This window comes from Hypanus sabinus, chromosome 4, assembly GCF_030144855.1.
Source record: "Hypanus sabinus isolate sHypSab1 chromosome 4, sHypSab1.hap1, whole genome shotgun sequence".
Lineage (NCBI taxonomy): Eukaryota > Metazoa > Chordata > Chondrichthyes > Myliobatiformes > Dasyatidae > Hypanus > Hypanus sabinus.
Window position 1 is genome coordinate 76550790 of NC_082709.1, and position 18625 is coordinate 76569414.

General features: G+C 42.7%; 1 protein-coding gene across 2 annotated transcripts in view; it reads left to right on the plus strand.

The window, feature by feature from the left end:
* xrcc5 (X-ray repair complementing defective repair in Chinese hamster cells 5) overlaps positions 1 to 18625 on the plus strand; it is a 127969-nt gene that overhangs the window by 95432 nt on the left and 13912 nt on the right. For both annotated transcript variants that reach the window (XM_059967447.1, XM_059967448.1), the window contains exons 14-15: positions 1987 to 2183; positions 8753 to 8837. In XM_059967447.1, the coding sequence (XP_059823430.1) occupies positions 1987 to 2183; positions 8753 to 8837 (282 nt within the window). The remainder of the gene's footprint in view (positions 1 to 1986; positions 2184 to 8752; positions 8838 to 18625) is intronic.

Here is an 18625-nt window from a genome sequence, read left to right on the forward strand (position 1 = left end):
AATATGAGATTAAAAGTCTTTGAAAATGAGCTCATAGGTTGTGGAACTTGAGTGAAGTTATACCCATTGGATCAAGAGCCTAATGGTGGAGATGTAATAACTGTTCCTGAACTTGGTGGTGTGAATCCTAAGGCTTCTGTACCTTCATGATGGCAGCAACAAAAAGAAATCATGGCCTGGGTGGTGGGGATTTTTGATGATGGATGCTGCTTTCCTGCAACAGTGGTGGGGAGGGTTTTACCTGTGATGGACTGGGCTATATCCATTACTTTTTGTAGGACTTTCCATTCATGAGCATTGATGTTTCCATACCAGGCTGAGATGCAAGTAATCAATATACTCTCCACACATCTACAGAAGTTTGTCAAAGTTTTAGATGTCATGCCGAATCTTTGCAAACTTCTAAGGAAATAGAGGTGCTGCCGTGCTTTCTTTATAATTGCATTTATGTGCTGGGCCCAGGACAGACCCTCCATAATAGTAACACTGGAGAATTTAAAGTTCCTGACTTTCTCCACCTCTGATTCCCCCCAAATAATGACTGTCTCATGGACTTCTGGTTTCCTCCTCTTGAAGTCAATAATCAGCTCATTGATCTAACTGTTACTAAGTGGGAGGTGGTGTTGTAGCACCACTCAGCTTCTATATGCAGATTTATCACCACCTTTAACTCGGCCAACAACAATGGTGTCATCAGCGAAGTTAAATATGGCATTAGAGCTGTGCTTCACCTCACAGTCATAAAGTTGGAGTTTCTCCAACTTCCAGTAATTTCTCCCACTTCCCCTTTTCTTTTCCTCATTCCTGTGTGTCGAGATCTCTGAGGATCTAACCTAGTCCCAACATATCAATACAGCTATAAAGAAGTCAAGACAGTGGCTATATTCCTTTGGGAGTTTGAAAAGATTCAGTTTGTCACCTAAAACAGTCAAACTTCTACAGATGTACTGTGGAGAGCATTCTGACAGGCTGCATGACTGACTGGTATGGGCGGGCTACTGCAAAAGGCTTGAAGAAGCTACAGAAAATTGTAAAATTAATCATCTACATCTTGGGTACTAGCCTCTGTAATATCCAAGATGTCTTCAAGGAGCAGTGCTTCAGAAGGGTGACGTCCATTATTAAGGACTTCCATCACCCAGGGCATGTCCTCTTCTCATTGTTACTGTCAGGACGGAGGTATAGAAGCCTAAAGCCACACACTCAGCAATTCAGGAACAGCTTCTGCCATATGATTACAAAAGAGGTATTGAAGCCATGAACTTTTTTTATATATATATTCTGTTTTTGCACTATTTTTAGTCTACTTAATAGGCATATACATACCTGAATTGATCTACATTTTTTCCTTTCTATAGTATCACTTATTGCATTGTACTGCTGCTGCTAAGCTAACAAATTTCGCCACACATGTTGGTGATAATAAACCTGATTCTGATTCTAACTCCTTTCTCACTCCTCCTCCTCACCTGCCCATCAATATCCTCTGGTGCCCCTCCTCCTTCCCATTCTACTCCCCTGTCCTTTTTCAGCCTTTACTGCTTCCGTCTCTCACCTCCTAACTTCTGACTTCAACCCCCTCCCCCACCCATCTACCTTGCCCCTCTCCTGATCTTGTCTATCACTTGCCAGCTTGTACTCCTTCCCCTTCTTAATTTGGCTTCTCCCTCCTTCCTTTCCAATCCAGCTGAAGGGTCTTGGCCTGAAAAGTTGACTGTTTATTCTTCTCTATAGATGCTACCTAACTTACTGAGTTCCTCAAGCATTTTGTGCTTGGGGCCCCATTTTAAATTTTCCTTAACTTTACCTGCCAAGAAGACTTTCGCCCTCTTAATTTCCTTCTTAAATACTCTGCTACATGTTCTGTATTCCATAGTGGACTCACTGAATGATAGTTGCCTATCATATGCTTCCTTTTATCTTGATGGCTTCTTAAGTAATGAAATAACCAGAGGATTTTCAAGTTATTGGTCTGCTTTCTTCCAGTGTCTTCAGTGGAAAGCATTTCAGCAAGATGAGCCTCTGCCTCCCATAGACCCGCACGTGAAAAACATGTTAAACCAGCCTCAGGAGGTGGCTGATTCCAGCCTGGCATCCTTGGAGCAGTTAAAGAAACTTTTCACTCTGCAAGGTTCGGGCAAGAGGAAAGACCAGAAGATTGCACAACTTATCTTCAAAGACAAGTATGACAGACCGGGATTTCAGGCAAACAACTTTAACACTGAGTTTTTATATTTAGATGCCCAAGGTAGAATTCAGTCTGTGTGGACAAATCCACTATGGAGCTAGAATTTCAGTGGTTTTAGCGAGAATTTTTCAACAATAGCTGATAAACTAACAGAGTAGTGGTTACCATTTCACCTTGTTCCCCATTTATTTCTGGAGTGTGATGCAGTTTTCTCCTTGGAAGAAAGGAATGTGTTCCCATTATAGAGTCTTAGTCAATCAGTATGGGAACAGACCCTTCGGCCCAACTGGTTCGTGCCAACCGAGAGTCTCATTTTGCCAGCAGTTGGTCCATAATCGTACAAAATCTTTCAATGTACTTGTTCAAGAGTTTTAAAAGTTGTTATTGTACCTCTCTCAACCTGCCAATTCCATACTGTACCAAAAGTACTGTGTTGATATCAACCTTACTTTAAAAAAAAATTCCCCTCAAGTTCCTCATAAGTCATTTATCTCATGTTAAATCTAAGTCCTCTAGTTCTTGATACCTAAACTCAGGGACAGAGACTGAGAGCATTCACCCTGTCTGTGCCCCTCATGATTGTATACACCTCTTTGCCTCCAGTGTTCTAAGGAATAAAGTCCTAGCCTGTCTCTATATCTCAGTCCCTCAAATCCTAGCAACATTATTTAAATTCCTTTCTGCACTCTTTCTAGTTTAATAATGTATTTCCTGTAGCAGGATGACCAAAACTGAACATAATGTGTCCTCAGCAGTGTCGAGTACAACCACACCATGACCTTCCAACAATTATACTTAATATCCTGACATGTGAAGGCCAATGTGCCTAAGGCTGTCTTCACCACCCTGTGAGTCCAATGTCACTGAACCATCTACTTTTATTCCAAGGTCCCTCTGATCAGCAAATCCCCAGAACTCTGTGAAAATCCTTCCTGGATTTGATTTCCCAAAATGCAACATCTTACACTTAGCCATATTAAACTCTATTTGCCATTCCTCTGCCCTCTTACTCAGCTAATCAGTTGAGTATCCATGTATTGAGGATGTCAGTATCATTTCTACCTATCACCTCCCAGCTTCTTGCATCAATCTCTGCCACTCTTGTCTGCCTATTGCCCCCTCACATGGATCCACCCATCACATGCCAGTTTTTCTCCACCCCTTCCCCCCAACACTCTACACTGGCTGTCTTCTCTCTTTCCAGTCCTGTTGAAGGGTCTCAACTTGAAATGTAAACTGTTCCTCTCCCCCCGTAGATGCTGCCTAAGTTCCTCCAATATTTTGTGTATTGCTCCAGATTTCCAGTATCTACTGGCTGTCTTGTGTCTCATTTAAAACAAACCATCCAGTTTTGTCCAATCACTACTTATGGTTAATACTCTGTAATCCAAACAGCATCCTGGTGAAGCTCTTCTACAGTATATCCTCTCCAAAGCCACTGCATCCTTTTTGTAATGCAGCTACCAGAACTACAAATATTGCTCCAGATGTTCTACATTTAAAGTTTTAAAAGGTCGCAACATGACTTCCTGACTGATAAAGGCTGTGTTATTTACCACTTTCAGGGAGCTGTGGGCTTGCCACCCAAGAACCCTCTGTGGATTAATGTCATAAGGGTCGTCCCTATTTCCTGTACATTTCCTCTCAAAGTGCAACACCCCTTATTTGTATGGATTAGGCTTCATCTGCCTTTTCTCTGCCCACGTTTTCATGTGGTGTGAACTACACTGAATCATTTGACAAGCTTCCTCTTTAATTACAACTCTACAAACCTGGCATTGTCTAGACATACTCAGCCCACCTGCATTTTATCCAGAGCATGTGTATACCTCAAACAGAGGTCCCAGCAGAGCACCACTGCTCACAGACCTCCACTCAAGCTTCCACTACACTCCATCTAACACGGCCAAGCCAGTTCTCAATCCAGTCTTACCAAGTTACCATGGATTCAAAGTGCCCTATCTCTCACAAACCCATGTTAACTATCCCTAATCAGTCCCTATTTATCCAAATATATACCCGGTCCCTTAGAATACCTTTCAATAGCTTTCCCACTACTGGTGTTAGGTTCACTGGCCTAAAATTTCCTGGCTTATCCTTAGAGACTTTCTTAACACTGGAATAATGTTAGCTATCCTAAAACCCTCCAGCACCTCACCTGTTGCTAAGGATATTTTAAATATCTATGCTGGAGCCCCATCAATTTCTGTACTAACCTCCTACAGGCTCCGAGGGAACAGCTTGTCAGGTCCTGGAGATTTATCCATCCTAATTTGCCTCAAAACCACAAACACCACCTCTCTATAATCTGTGTAAAGTCCATGCTGCTAAGTTCCTCACATCTATAGACTCTGTGTCATTTTCCTGAGTAAATACAGATGCAGGAATTTCATTTAAAATCGTACCCCATCTTTTTTTAGCTCCATGCATAGATTTCCATTGTGATCTTCCATAGGAACAACTTTGTCCCCTGCTATCCTTCAGCTCTTAATATATCTGTAGAAGCCAGTCAATATGTGAAAGTTAAAATCACCTACAACCACAACATTATGTTCCTTGCAACAATCTGCAATCTCTCTACAAATGTTCTCTAAATCCTGTGAACTGTTAGGTGGTCTATAATATAATCCCATTAACAGCCTTTTTTAAACAATTGAACAACATTAGTCATCCTTCAACCGTCAGTCACCTTACCCGTGGCTAAGGGCGTTTTAAATATCTCTGCTAGGGCCCCTGCAGTTTCTGCACTAGCCTCCCAGAGAATCCAAGAGAACATCTTGTAAGGCCCTGCGGATTCATTTGTCCTAATTTGCCTCGACACAAGCATCTCATCCTTTTTAATATGTATACAGTGCATGACCTTACTGCTTTGCCTCACTTCTGTAGATTCTGTGTCCACCTCCCAAGTAAATAGAGATGAAAAAAATCTATTTCAGATCTTCCTCATCTTTATCGGCTCCATGCGTAGATGACCAATCTAATCTTCCAGAGGACTAATTTTTGTCCTTTGCTATCCTATTGCTCTTAATATATCTGTAGAGCCACATTCTTTAAGCTCTCCTGATTTCCTTGAGTATTCTCTTGCATTTCTTATACTCCTTAGGTACCTCATTTGTTCCTGCCTGCCTATACCAGCTATGCACCTCCTTTTTCTTAAACAGAACCTCAATAATCTAGGTCCCTAAACCCGTTATTCTTGCCTTTTATTCAGACAGGAACATACAGACTCTGTATTCTCAAAATTTCACTTACAAATTATATCCTTGCCAGAAAACAACATGTCCCAATCCACACTTGCAAGATCCTTTCTGATACCATCAAAAATGGCCTTTCTCCAATTTAGAATCTCAACCCAAACCTGTCCTTTTCCATAATTACCTTGAAACTAATGGCACCATGATCACTAGATGTAAACTGTTCCCCTACACAATCTTCTGTCACTTGCCCTGCCTCATTCCCTAACAGGGGAGCTAGTATCACACACTAGCTGGGACCTCCATTAACTGATTAAGGAAACTTTCTTGAATACAGTTGACAAACTATCCCATCCAGCCCTTTTAAGGGATGGGACTCCCAGTCAATATACAGGAAGTTAAAACCACCACCTATCACAACCTTATTTTTGTTTGCAACAGTCTGCGATCTACAAATTTGCTCCTCTAAGCCAAGCATATTGTTGGGTGTGTATAATATAATTTCATTAATGAGGTCCTCCCTTTCTTATTCCTCAATTCTCAGTAGATTTGCTCACCAGTCTGTCCTGAGCACTGCCATGACATTTAATATGACAAGTAATACCACCCACACACCCTCCCCCATGTAATCCCTACCATTCCATCATGTTTAAAGCAATGGAACCCTGGATCATTGAGCTGTCAGTTCTGCCTCTCCTACAACCAAGTTTCACCTATGGCTACAAGTCAAGTCAAGTCACTTTTATTGTCATTTCGACCATAACTGCTGGTACAGTGCATAGTAAAAATGAGAAGTTTTTCAGGACCATGGTGTTACATGACACAGTACAAAAACTAGACTGAACTACATAATTAAAAAAAAACACAGAGAAAGCTACACCAGACTACAGACCTACACAGGACTGCATAAAGTGCACAAAAACAGCAGTGCAGGCGTTTACAATAAATAATAAACAGGACAGTAGGGCAAGGTGTCAGTCCAGGCTTCGGGTATTGAGTCTGATAGCTTGGGAGAAGAAACTGTTACACAGTCTGGTCGTGAGAGCCCGAATGCTTCGGAGCCTTTTCCCAGACAGCGGCGTTACAATTCCAAATCCTGATCCATGCCCTATACTCAATTGCCTTTCTTACAATACTCATTGCATTGAAATATGCACAACTCAGAACACTATTCCCACCATGTTCAACTATTCAGTTCCCAACTTTGACGGAGGAAGACGTTTGTTGTCTTGTGGCAAATTAGGGTGAGTAAATCCGCAGACAAAGTGTTCCTTTGGACCTGGTGGGTGGCTAGTATTGAATTTGCAGTGTCCCTAGCAGAGATATTTAAGATATCCTCAGCAATAGGTGAGGTGCTGAGGAATTGGAGGATAGCTAGTGTTGTTCCATTGCTTAAGAAAGGCTCTAAAAAGAAGCTGGAATTTATAGGCCAGAGAGCCTGACATCAGTAGTGGATAAGTAATTGGAAGGTATCCTAAGGTACTAGATATGTAAGTATTTGGATAGATGATTAGGAATAGTCAACGTGGTTTTGTGCATGGTAGGTTGCGTTTAACTAATCTCATAGTGTTTTTCGAGGAAGTTACCAGGAAAGCTGATGAAGCCAGGGTTAGTGGATGTTGTCTACATGGACCTTAGCAAGGCCTTTGATGATGTCCTTCATGGAATGTGGGTCGTAAAGGTTCAGTTGCTTGGCATTCAGGATGAGGTAGTAAATTGGATTAGATATTTGGCTTTAGAGGAGAAGACAGAAAGTGGTAGGTGATTGCCTTTCTGACCTAAGGCCTGTGTCTAGTGATGTGCCATTGGGATTGGGCTTGTTGTTGTTTATCATTTATATCAATGATCTGGATGAAAATGTGGTCAACCGTATCAGCAAAGTTACAGATGACACAAAGATTGGGGACATAGAGGATAGCAAGAACTTGCAGCAGTATCTGGACCAGCTGGAAAAATGGGCTGAAAATGGCAGGTGGTGTTTAACGGAGACAAATGCGAGGTGTTACACTTTTCGAGGACAAACCAGGGTAGGACTTACATGGTGTGCAATAGCACACTGAGGTGTGCGGTAGAACAGAGGGATCTGGGTAATTCTTTGAATATGGCATCACAAGTAGAAAGGGTTGTAATGTGAATTTTTGGCATATTGGCCTTTATAAATCAAAGTATTGAGTACAGGAGTTGGGAGGTTATGTTGAAGTTGTATAAGAAATGGTGATGCCTAATTTGGACTACTGTGTGCAGTTCTGGTCACCTGCCTAAAGGAAAAATATCAGTAAGATTGAAAGACTGCAGAGAAAAATTATAATGTTGCCAGGACTTGAGGGTCTGAGTTGAGGAAATGGTTGAATAGGTTAGGACCTTATTTCCTAGCGCATATGAGAATAAGGGGAGATTTGAGAGGTATACAAAATTATGAGGTGTATAGATAGGGTAAATGCAAGCAGGCTTTTTCCACTGAGGTCGGATGAGAATAGAACTAGAGATCATGGGTTAAGAGTGTTTAAGGGGAACATGGGGGATTTCTTCACTCAGATTGTGGAATGAGCTGCAAACAGAAATGGTGAATGCAGGATTGATTTCAACATTTAAGATAAACTTGGGTAAGTACATGGATGAGAGAGGTACGGAGGGCTGTGGGTTGGGTGTGTCGTGGTTTCTCGTGCCCCACAAACGACCAGGGGACGCAGAAGATTCTTCAAGAAGTATTATACTTTAATTTGCAAATCAAAGCTGAGACAGTCATTGAGCTCGTCGCTGATTGCCCACGATCGGATAGAATTTTTTATAGCAATCTCCTGGTTTATTTGCATTAGCATATCCAATCGGTCTACAGTTGCGTATCACAAGTACATCCGCCACTATTGTTTCTACCCATTGACTTAATCATGTTCTAATCTACATCTCTTAGCTACCTCTCATTAACACCCCTTTATCTTCTACATTCTTAAGATTTCATTCCCCTACTAAATTGGATACATGCATAGCAAATAGCAAACTCAAAGCTGACTACATAGTTTTGGTTACACAGCAAACAATGCAACTGTTATTCTCCAATAGGCGCAGGTCAATGGGATAAGGCAGATTAGTAGTTCAGCAGGGACTAGATGGGTTGAGGGTATGCTTCTGTGCTTAGATGTTCTAAATATTTAATATTGATGATAAACAACAACACACCCAGCATTGATCATTGTGGTACACTATTAGTCACAAGCCTGCTGTTAGAGAGACAACCATCTTAATACCACTCTCTTTCTTGTTTGATCTTCCTTCATGCCCCAAAACAAATAAAACTAATCTTGCAGACACACACCAAAAGGCTTGGTTGGATGCACAATTTAACTAATGAAAGGATTTGATTCTCCTATAGTGAACCAGAGGAACCAGATGTCAAGAGGGCAAGGTCTGATGATGATTTCAACATTGTCGCACTGGCTGAAGGCACTGTGACAGTGGTGAGTACTGACTGAATCCTTTACACTTCAAGATTTGCCATCACTATATAGAGCAACAGAGGAATGCCCATATACAAGCCCTTGAGCCCATGCCAAACATATTGTCCTCCTCCCTCATCCCAAGTTCATATGTTCAGCTCATATTGCTCAGTCTCCTCCACTCCAATGGGGATTAACTGATTACATTACACCTGCCTTAACCAGCTCATGTGATCTACATACCACTGTATTTATTACCAAATCTTTCTCCTCTTATTCTCAATCTATGCCCCCTAATTTTGGACTCCCTACCTCTTTATACAATACACCTTTATATAGATATCTTAATCACATCTGAAGTTGCCCTCATAGATGGTTAGTGTTGTTCTGTTTGAGAGCTTTAGAAGTATCCAAACGGGTAGATGAGGGTAGTGCAGTGGATGTTATCTATCTGAACGTTAGCAAGTCCTTTGAGAAGGTCCCACGTGGTAGGAATGTCTGGAAGTTTAGACCCCATGGAAACTATGGAGAGCTAGTTTAGTGGATTCACTGGTGGAACTGGTTCTCACTCTCAACAATTTCTCTTTCTGTCCCTTCAGACCAAAGATGTAGCCATAAGCACCAGCATGAGCCTGAGCTATGCCTGCCTTTTCATCAGCTATGTGGAACAGTCCATGTTTCAAGTTTTCACTTCTAACACTCCACAACTTTTTCTCTCCTATATTAGCGATTGCATGCACTCATGCTGAGTTCATCAACTTCTTGAGCTTTGTCTGCAACTTCTAACCTGCTCTCAAATTTGCTTGATTCATCTCTTACACCTCTCTCTCCTTTCTCCATCTTTAGAGACCAACTGTCTAGTGATATCATTTATAAGGTGACTGAATTTCACGGTTAGCTAGACTATACTCACATCAGTGAGTCTCACTTCGGTAGTAGGGAAGTTACTGGATAGGATTTATGAGCATTTGGAAAACCATGGCCTAAGAGGGAGACCCAAAATGGCTTTGTGCAGGTCAAGTCGTGTCTTACCAACTTGACTGAGTTTTTTTGACAAGGTGATGAGGGTGATTGATGAAGGTAGAGCTGTGGCTGGTGTCTATGTGGATTTTAGTAAGGCTTTTGACAAGGTCCCTCATGGGAGGCTCATCCGGAAGATTAATAGCCATGAAATCCATGGTGAAATGGCCATTTGGATTCAGAACAGGCTTGTTCATAGAAGACAGAAGGTAGTGGTCGCAGGGACTTATTGCAGCTGGAGATCTGTGAATACTGGTGCTCTATAGGGAACTGTGCTGGGACCTCTGCTGTTTGTGATGTATATAAATGACATGATTGAGAATGTAGATGAGTGGGTTAGTAAGTTTGCAGATGTTAAATAGGTTAGTGGTATTTTGGATGGTGTAGAAGATTGGTAAAGGGATATAAATCAGTTGCAGGTATGGGTGGAGAATTGGCAGATAGAGTTTAACCTGACCAAATATGAAGTGTTGCACCTTAGTAGGTCAAATGTAAAGAGGCAGTACACTGTGAAAGGCAAGACCCTTAACAGTGCTGATAAGCAGACTGACCCTGAGGTCCCAAGTTCATAGTTCCCTGAGAGTGGCTACACAGGTTGATAGAGTGGGGAAGAAGGCAGATGGCATGCTTGCCTTTAATAATCAAATCGATGAATTCAAAAGTCAGGAAGCTATGTTGCAGCTTTATAAAACTCCAGTTAGGCCACAACAGGAATATTATAATGAGGTCTGGTTGCCCTCGCAACCATGTCAAGGCTTTGGAGAGGGTGCAGAACAGGTTTATGAAGATGCTGTCTGGATTAGAGGGCATGTGCTATAATGAGAGGATGTACAAACCTGGGTTATTTTCTCTGGAGCAGCAGAAGCTAAGGGGAGCTCTGATAGAGGTTTATAAGATTATGAGAGACATAGATAGAGTAGACAGTATCTTTTTCTGACAGCTGAAGTGTCTAATACAAGAGGGCATACATATGAGCTGCAGGGGTTAAGTTCAAAGTAAATGTGAGGACCGTTATTTTTTCTTTTTTTACACAAAGAGCGATGAGTGGCTGGAATATGCTGCCTCGGCTGGTGGTAGAGTATATTAGAGACCTTTAAGGGGCATCCAGTTAGGCACATGAATGTGAGGGTTATAGAAGGATATGGACATTGTGTAAGCAAAAGGAATTAGTTTAGTTGGCCATTTGATTACTAATTTAATTATTTCAGCACAACATTGTGGGCCCAAAGGGTCTGTTCTATACTCTGTAACTTCTTCCCACGTCTCTCTTGTAAAAATACTATTCCCTCTGTTACGAAATTCCCGTAACTGGATCACTTACCAGCAAAGATAGAGAGGTCCGTTGAAGTCTGATGGTACTATTTTTAAAAGTCTTTATTTATAAAGGGGTACAAAATTAGATTAATACATTCAGATAATATACGTCATCAATACTCAATCTAAAAACGCGGGTATAATAATAATCATCAATTAAGCAATAGCTCTATCGTTTGTCTAGGGGATATTGTATTGTCCAATGGAAAGATAAAAGTCACTGTCCTTTCAAGCTGCAGCTCTTTGGGTTTAAGAGAGACGGTTTTAAACTTGCCCTGGTCTTTTCTGAGGCCAATCTGTTGAGTCGGGGGAGTTGGTTCCCCGTTGTTAGTTCCAAGTCGTTTTCCGTGGTACCAGCCACCAGCCCCCAGGCAAGGGAACCGAACGCACATGGCTTCCTTCAAATGGCTTCCCGCTATTACGGGATCGCTAGTGTTTCTTACAGCCCCTCTTTTATCCTAACTCGCAGGGTAGTAGATGTCAATCAGGTTGGGGTGATGCAATCTCTCTCTCAACCAGCCCACTTTGCCCGAGGGCTTGCACGTAGCATTGTCCCCAATCCACAAACGTTGTCTCCAGGATACAATGGCCATGTCTCTCTCTCTCATTTCCTGGGTCCTCTGACCCAATCCAATAATGCTCTTGCGATTCTCACAAAGGAGGGGGCTACTCTGCACCCTTCGGCCCCTCAGAGCTGTGGTACATTCATAACACCTCTCTCAGTTCCTCCTTCTCCACCACATCTGTTCTCAGGATGAGACTTTTCATTCTAGAATCAGAATCAGGTTTAACATCACTGGCATTTGTTGTGAAATTTGATGTTTTGCGGCAGCAGAACTTTGCAATACATAATAATAAAAACTATAAATTACAGTAAGATGTACAGTGGATTCTGGCTAATTGGGACACATCGAGATCAGTACATCTTGGCCCAATTTAGCGGCTGCCCTAATTAGCCAAAGTTTCATGCAAGTAATTAAAAAGGTATTAAAGAAGACAAACTACCATTTAACTGTGGAACAATTTATGTATTTAAATGAAACACAGAACAAATTAGAACATTACCAACACCTCTACAGTACTATAAAATTGTTTATTAGTTCCTAATGGTTATCAATGAAGGAATTCATCTGCTCTGTTCTCTTGATTGACTATAAATGACCAAAATCAGCACAGACAGACATCTAGTACAGATTATGGGCTGTCTTCATCCTCCAAATCTTTATTTTCATTGTAGCATTCAAAATGATTGTCAGTACCTTCGTAATTCCTAACTTGTTGAAATAATGAAGACATTCCATTTTAACTCCTGGCCATTTCTGGCATCTCCAAGCCTGAATCTTTGAAACTGCATTGAGCAAAAGTTCTGTATTGTCTTACTGCTTCTTCCCACCAACTGCATTGACAACAACACTGCATTTTGAACAAAGACACACACAACTGATGCTATAGTGTTTAATGACCCTAAAGGACAGTGTAGTGTTTAGCAGATACGGAAGTGCATGCGTCTGGTGCTAGTTAGAAACTTCGGCAATATTAAGCGGCATATTTTCCTAAGTAAATGAAGGGAATCCCAGCAGCTTTCTCAATTTTAGTTTTTGCTCTTTAAGAGTGGTTTCAAATAAATGGCTGCCATGATAAACCAATTCACCAGAATAAAAATCTCTCCCCCTCTCTCTCTCTCTCTCTCTCCCCTCTCTCTCTCCCTTCTCTCCCCCTCTCTCTCTCTCCCCCTCTCTCTCTCTCCCCCTCTCTCTCTCTCCCCCTCTCTCTCTCTCTCTCTCCCCCTCTCTCTCTCTCCCCCTCTCTCTCTCTCCCCCTCTCTCTCTCCCCCTCTCTCTCTCCCCCTCTCTCTCTCTCCCCTCTCTCTCTCTCTCTCCCCCTCTCTCTCTCTCTCCCCCTCTCTCTCTCTCCCCCTCTCTCTCTCCCTTCTCTCCCCCTCTCTCTCTCCCTTCTCTCCCCCTCTCTCTCTCCCTTCTCTCTCTCTCCCTTCCCCCCCCTCTCTCCCTCTCTCTCATATTAAAACACGCTTACTGCAAAAAGAAAGGGGGAAAAAGGTAGGACATGTCCATTCAGAAACCTGATGGCTAATGACGGAGAGGAAGAAGCTGTTCCTGAAACATTGAGCATGCATTTTTAGGCTCCTGTACCACCACCTTGATTGTAGCTATGAGAAGAGGTCATATCTTAGGTGATGGGATCCTTAATGATGGATGCTACCTTTTTGAGGCATCGCCTTTTGAAGGTGTCCGCACTGCTGGGGTGGCCATTGTCCATTATGAAGGTGACTGAATTTACAACTTTTTGCAGCTTTTTCGGGTCCTGTGCTGGGGCCCCTCTATACCAGAGTGACGCAACAAGTTAGGATGCTCTCCCCAGTACATCTGTAGAAATTTGCTAGAGTCTTTAGTGACATACCAATTCTCCTCAGACTCCTAATGAAGTATAGCCGCTGTTGTGCCTTTTTGTAAGTGCATCAATATGTTGGGCCCAGGATGAATGTTCAGAGATGATGACACCCAGGAACTTCCAACTGCTCACCCTTTCCACTTCTGATCCCTTGATGAGGAGTGGTATGTGTTCCCCCAACTTACTCTTCCTGAAGCACACAACCAATTCCTTGGTCTTACTGCCGTTGAGTGCAAGGTTGTTGCTGCAGCCAAGTGTCTCATATGTCTCCTCATCACCATCTGAAGTTCTGCCAAGAATAGTTGTGTCATCAACAAATTTATAGATGGTGTTAGAGCTGTGCTATGCTTAGGCACATCTCCAATCCACACAGACTGTCATCTCTCGGTGAGGAAGTCAAGGATCCAGTTGCAGATGGAGGTACAAAGGCCCGGGTTTTGGGTCTTGTTGATTAGAACTGAAGATATGATCAATAAACAGAGCCCTAATCAATAAACAGCAGCCTGACATATGTATTACTATTGTCCAAGTGATCCAAGGCCAGTGAGATTGCACCCACTGTGAACCTGTTGTGGTGATAGGCAAATTGCGATGGGTCCAATTCCCTGCTTAGGCAGGAGTTGATTTTAGCCATGACCCAACTCTCGAAGCACTTCATCGCAGTAGATGTGATTCCCTCCAGGCGATAAGTCATTGAGCGCTGATCGTCGCCTTTTTGAAGCAGGTAGGAACCTCTGGCTGCAGTAGTGAGAGATTGAAGAACATCTGAGTTTTCTGTTTCTTTAAAGAACAGGGCTGCCCCCACCCATATCTCCTCCACTTCTCACACATCTGCACTCGGTCCAATTCCCTGCTTAGGCAGGAGTTGATTTTAGCCATGACCCAACTCTCGAAGCACTTCATCACAGTAGATGTGATTCCCTCCAGGCGATAAGTCATTGAGCGCTGATCGTCGCCTTTTTGAAGCAGGTAGGAACCTCTGGCTGCAGTAGTGAGAGATTGAAGAACATCTGAGTTTTCTGTTTCTTTAAAGAACAGGGCTGCCCCCACCCTTATCTCCTCCACTTCTCACACATCTGCACTCACCCCTTCCTCCTGTCACCATTACAGGGATGGGGTTCTCCATGTCCTCACCTACCACCTCTTGAGTCTCTTTATCTAACACATCTTTCTCCATAACTTCCACAATCTCCAGCAGGATCCCACCACCAAGCACATCTTTCCCTCCCACCCCACTCCCACTTTCTGAAAAGGTCACTCTACTCCCAACTTCTTTATCCACTAGTCCCTTCTCTCTGATCTCCCTCCTTCCACTTATCATTATAAACATCGCAAATGGTACACCAGCCCCTACAGCTCCTTCCTCACCACTATTCAGTCCATCCATATGAGGCAAAACTTCACCTGCGAGTCTGTCGAGGTCATCTACTGTATCTGCTGATCATCCACTGACATATTTTTAAAATGTACTGACTCAGTGAGCTTGTCTAAACCTCCTCTCACACTGTCACATAACAATGCAATTCCCTTCTCTCAGTTCCTCCATCTCCATCACATCTGTACTCAAGATGAGGCTTTCCATTCTCAAACATCTTTTTTTAAAGAACAGGGCTGTCCTCACCTGTATTTCTTCCATTTCCCAAACACTTCCTGATGCATCTTCAATCTGTCACTTTCTAATTGGTTTCAACATCAACTGTTATGGAGAGCCCACTGCACAGGATTGGAAAAAGCTGTAGAAAGTTGTAACCTCAGCCAGTTCCATCGTGGGCACTAGCCTCCCCAACATCCAGGATGTCTTCAAAAGACAATGCATCAAAAAGATGGCATCCATCATTAAGGATCCCCATCACCCAGGACATGCCCTCTTCTCATTGCTATCATCAAGGAGGTGGTACAGGAGCATGAAGACAAACACACACACTCTCAACGTTTGGGGAACAGCTTCTTCCCTTCTGCAGTCATATTTCTGAATGGGCAATGAATTTATGAACACTACCTCAGTATTTTTCCCTTTTTTTGGCACTAATTATACATTTTATATATATACTGTGCCTATTGTAATTTATAGTCTACTATTATTTACTGCTGCTGCAAAACAACAAATTTCATGACATATGCCAATGATACTAAATCTGATTCTGATTTTGATTCCACTGGTGAGACCTGATGCAGGCTGGGGGACCACTTTGTCAAGCACCTTCACTCCATTTGCCATAAAAGGCAAGATCTCCTGGTGGCTACCCATTTCAGTTCATCTTAGCATTTTCATTCTGATGTCAGTCCATGACCACTTTTTCTGCCACAGTGGGGCCAGGTTCAGGTTGGAGGAGCAACACTTTGTATTTCATCGAGATAGCCTCCAACCTGATGGTCTAAAAATCAATTTCTCTAACTTCCAGTAACTACCCCGCTCCCCCCCACTTTTTCCATTCCCCATTGTGGTTCCTTCTCAACTGCCCTTCATCTCCCTCTGGTTCCCCTGCTCTATCTCTTTCTCCCATGGGCCACTGTCCTTTCTTAATATATTCCTTTGAGATCCCTTTACCTCTTCCACCTGTGCCTACCAGCTTCTTACTTCACTCCCCTTCCCCACTCACCTACCCACCACCTCACCTGTCTCACTTATCATCTGCCAGCTTATACTCCTTCCACACCCTCTATCTTTCTCTGCCCCTTCCTTTCCAGTCCTGATGAAGGGTCTTGGCCCAAAACAATAATTATTTAATCTCCTCTATAGATGCTGCCTGATTTTCTGAGTTCCTCCATGTGTGTATTCTCCCACATTGACATCTGAGTCATTGGTACATATCACAAACAAGTGGTACACCACTCGTAACATACTCCCCTTTGGAAAAGCAGCCTTCCACTACCACATTATGTTCCCTATCATCGAACCAATGTTGTATCATATTTGCTCGCTTGCCTTGAATCCCTCGAGCCTTGACAATTTGAACCAGCCAGACCTTATCAAAGTACATTCAAATAGTATCTAAAAACATAGAAAACCTACAATACAATACAGGCCCTTCAGCCTGCAAAGTTGCATCAAACATGGTCCTACCTTAGAAATTACTAAGCTTACCTATAGCCCTCTATTTTACTAAGCTCCATGTACCTATCTAAAAATCTCTTAGAAGACCCTATCTTATCCGCCTCCACCACCGTCGCTGGCAGCCCATTCCATGCACTTACCACTCTCTGAGTAAAAAAACTTACCCCGACATCTCCTCTGTACCTACTCCCCAGCACCTTAAACCTGTGTCCTCTTGTGACAACCATTTCAGCCCTGGGAAAAAGCCTCTGACCATCCACATGATCAATGCCTCTCGTCATCTTATGCACCTCTATGAGGTCACCTCTCATCCTCCTTCACTCCAAGGAGAAAAGGCCGAGTTCACTCAACCTATTCTCATAAGGCATGCTCCCCAATCCAGGCAACATCCTTGTAAATCTCTTCTGCCCCCTTTCTATGGCTTCCACATCCTTCCTGTAGTGAGGCGATCAGAACTGAGCACAGTACTCCAAGTGGGGTCTGGCCAGGGTCCTATATAGCTGCAACATTACCTCTCGGCTACTAAATTCAATTCCCCGATTGATAAAGGCCAATACACCATATGCCTTCTTAACCACAGAGTCAACCTGCGCAGCTGCTTTAAGTGTCCTATGGACTCGGACCCCAAGATCCCTCTGATCCTCCACACTGCCAAGAGTCAAACCATTAATACTATATTCTGCCATCATATTTGACCTACCAAAATGAACCACTTCACAATTATCTGGGTTGAACTCCAACTGCCACTTTTCAGCCCAGTTTTGCATCATATCAATGTCCCGCTGTAAACTCTGACTGCCCTCCACACTGTCCACAACACCTCCAACCTTTGTGTCATCAGTAAGCTTACTAACCCATCCCTCCACTTCCTCATCCAGGTCATTTATAAAAATCATGAAGAGTAAGGGTCCCAGAACAGGCATTCCACTGGTGACCGACCTCCATGCAGAATCTATTGCCCTGTTTTTTTTGAGCTGGCTGGATATCGCCTCAAAAATACTCAATCAAGATAGAGAGACAAGACTTCCCTCACACAAAGCCATGCTTACTGTCCTTTATTAATCCTTATCTTTCCAAATCCATATGAATCTTATCTCAGAGAATTGTCTCCAATACTTTCCCTATCACTGATGAAAGTCTGCTGGCCTGTAATTACCCAGCTTAACTCTTAAGCAAAGAAATGGTTTACACTTTTCTCTAGTTTTCTGGTACCTGTAGCTAATGAAGACACAAAACTTTCTGCTGAGGCCCTACCAATCTTCTTGTTTTCAATTGCATTGTGGGGTAGATTTCATCCAGCCCTTGGATTTTATCCAGTTACATCTCTCAAGACATTTAACATCTTTATCTTCTTAAAACTTATATGATCCAAGTAATTAATGTACCTTTCCCTGATCACACTATTCTTCTATGTGAATAGAGATAGACCACGTCCCCTGGCTTCACACACAAGTTATATCTCTGATACCTCAAGGAACTCACTTTTTCCCTAGCTACCCTTTCTTCTTAATATACTTAAAGAATGAATTAGGATTTTCCTTAATCTTGCATGTCAAGGGTATTTCATAATCTATTTATACCCTCCTGATTTCCTCCTTAACTATTCTGCTACACCTTCCATATTCCTCAAAGAACTTGCATGATTGTAGTTGCCTGCAACTGTCATATGCTGCATTGTTTTCCTGATTAAGCCTTCAAACCCCTTTGTCATCCAGTGTTTCCTCATCCTGCCATCTTTTCCTTTTGTCCTTAGCAGTACACGTGTCCCTGAACTCTTGCCAGCTCCCTTTCATAGGACTCCTACTGACCAGATATTTCAGTCCTTCTGTCTGTGCCGAGCATGATGCCAGTCTAAACTAGTCCCATCTGCCTGCACATAATCTGCATCTCTATTCCCAGAGCTGCCTGTTCAATGCACAAGAGATTCTGCAAATGCTTCAAATCCAAAGCAACACACAAACTGCTGGAGGAACTTAGTGGGTCAAACAGCATCTATGGAAATCAATTAACA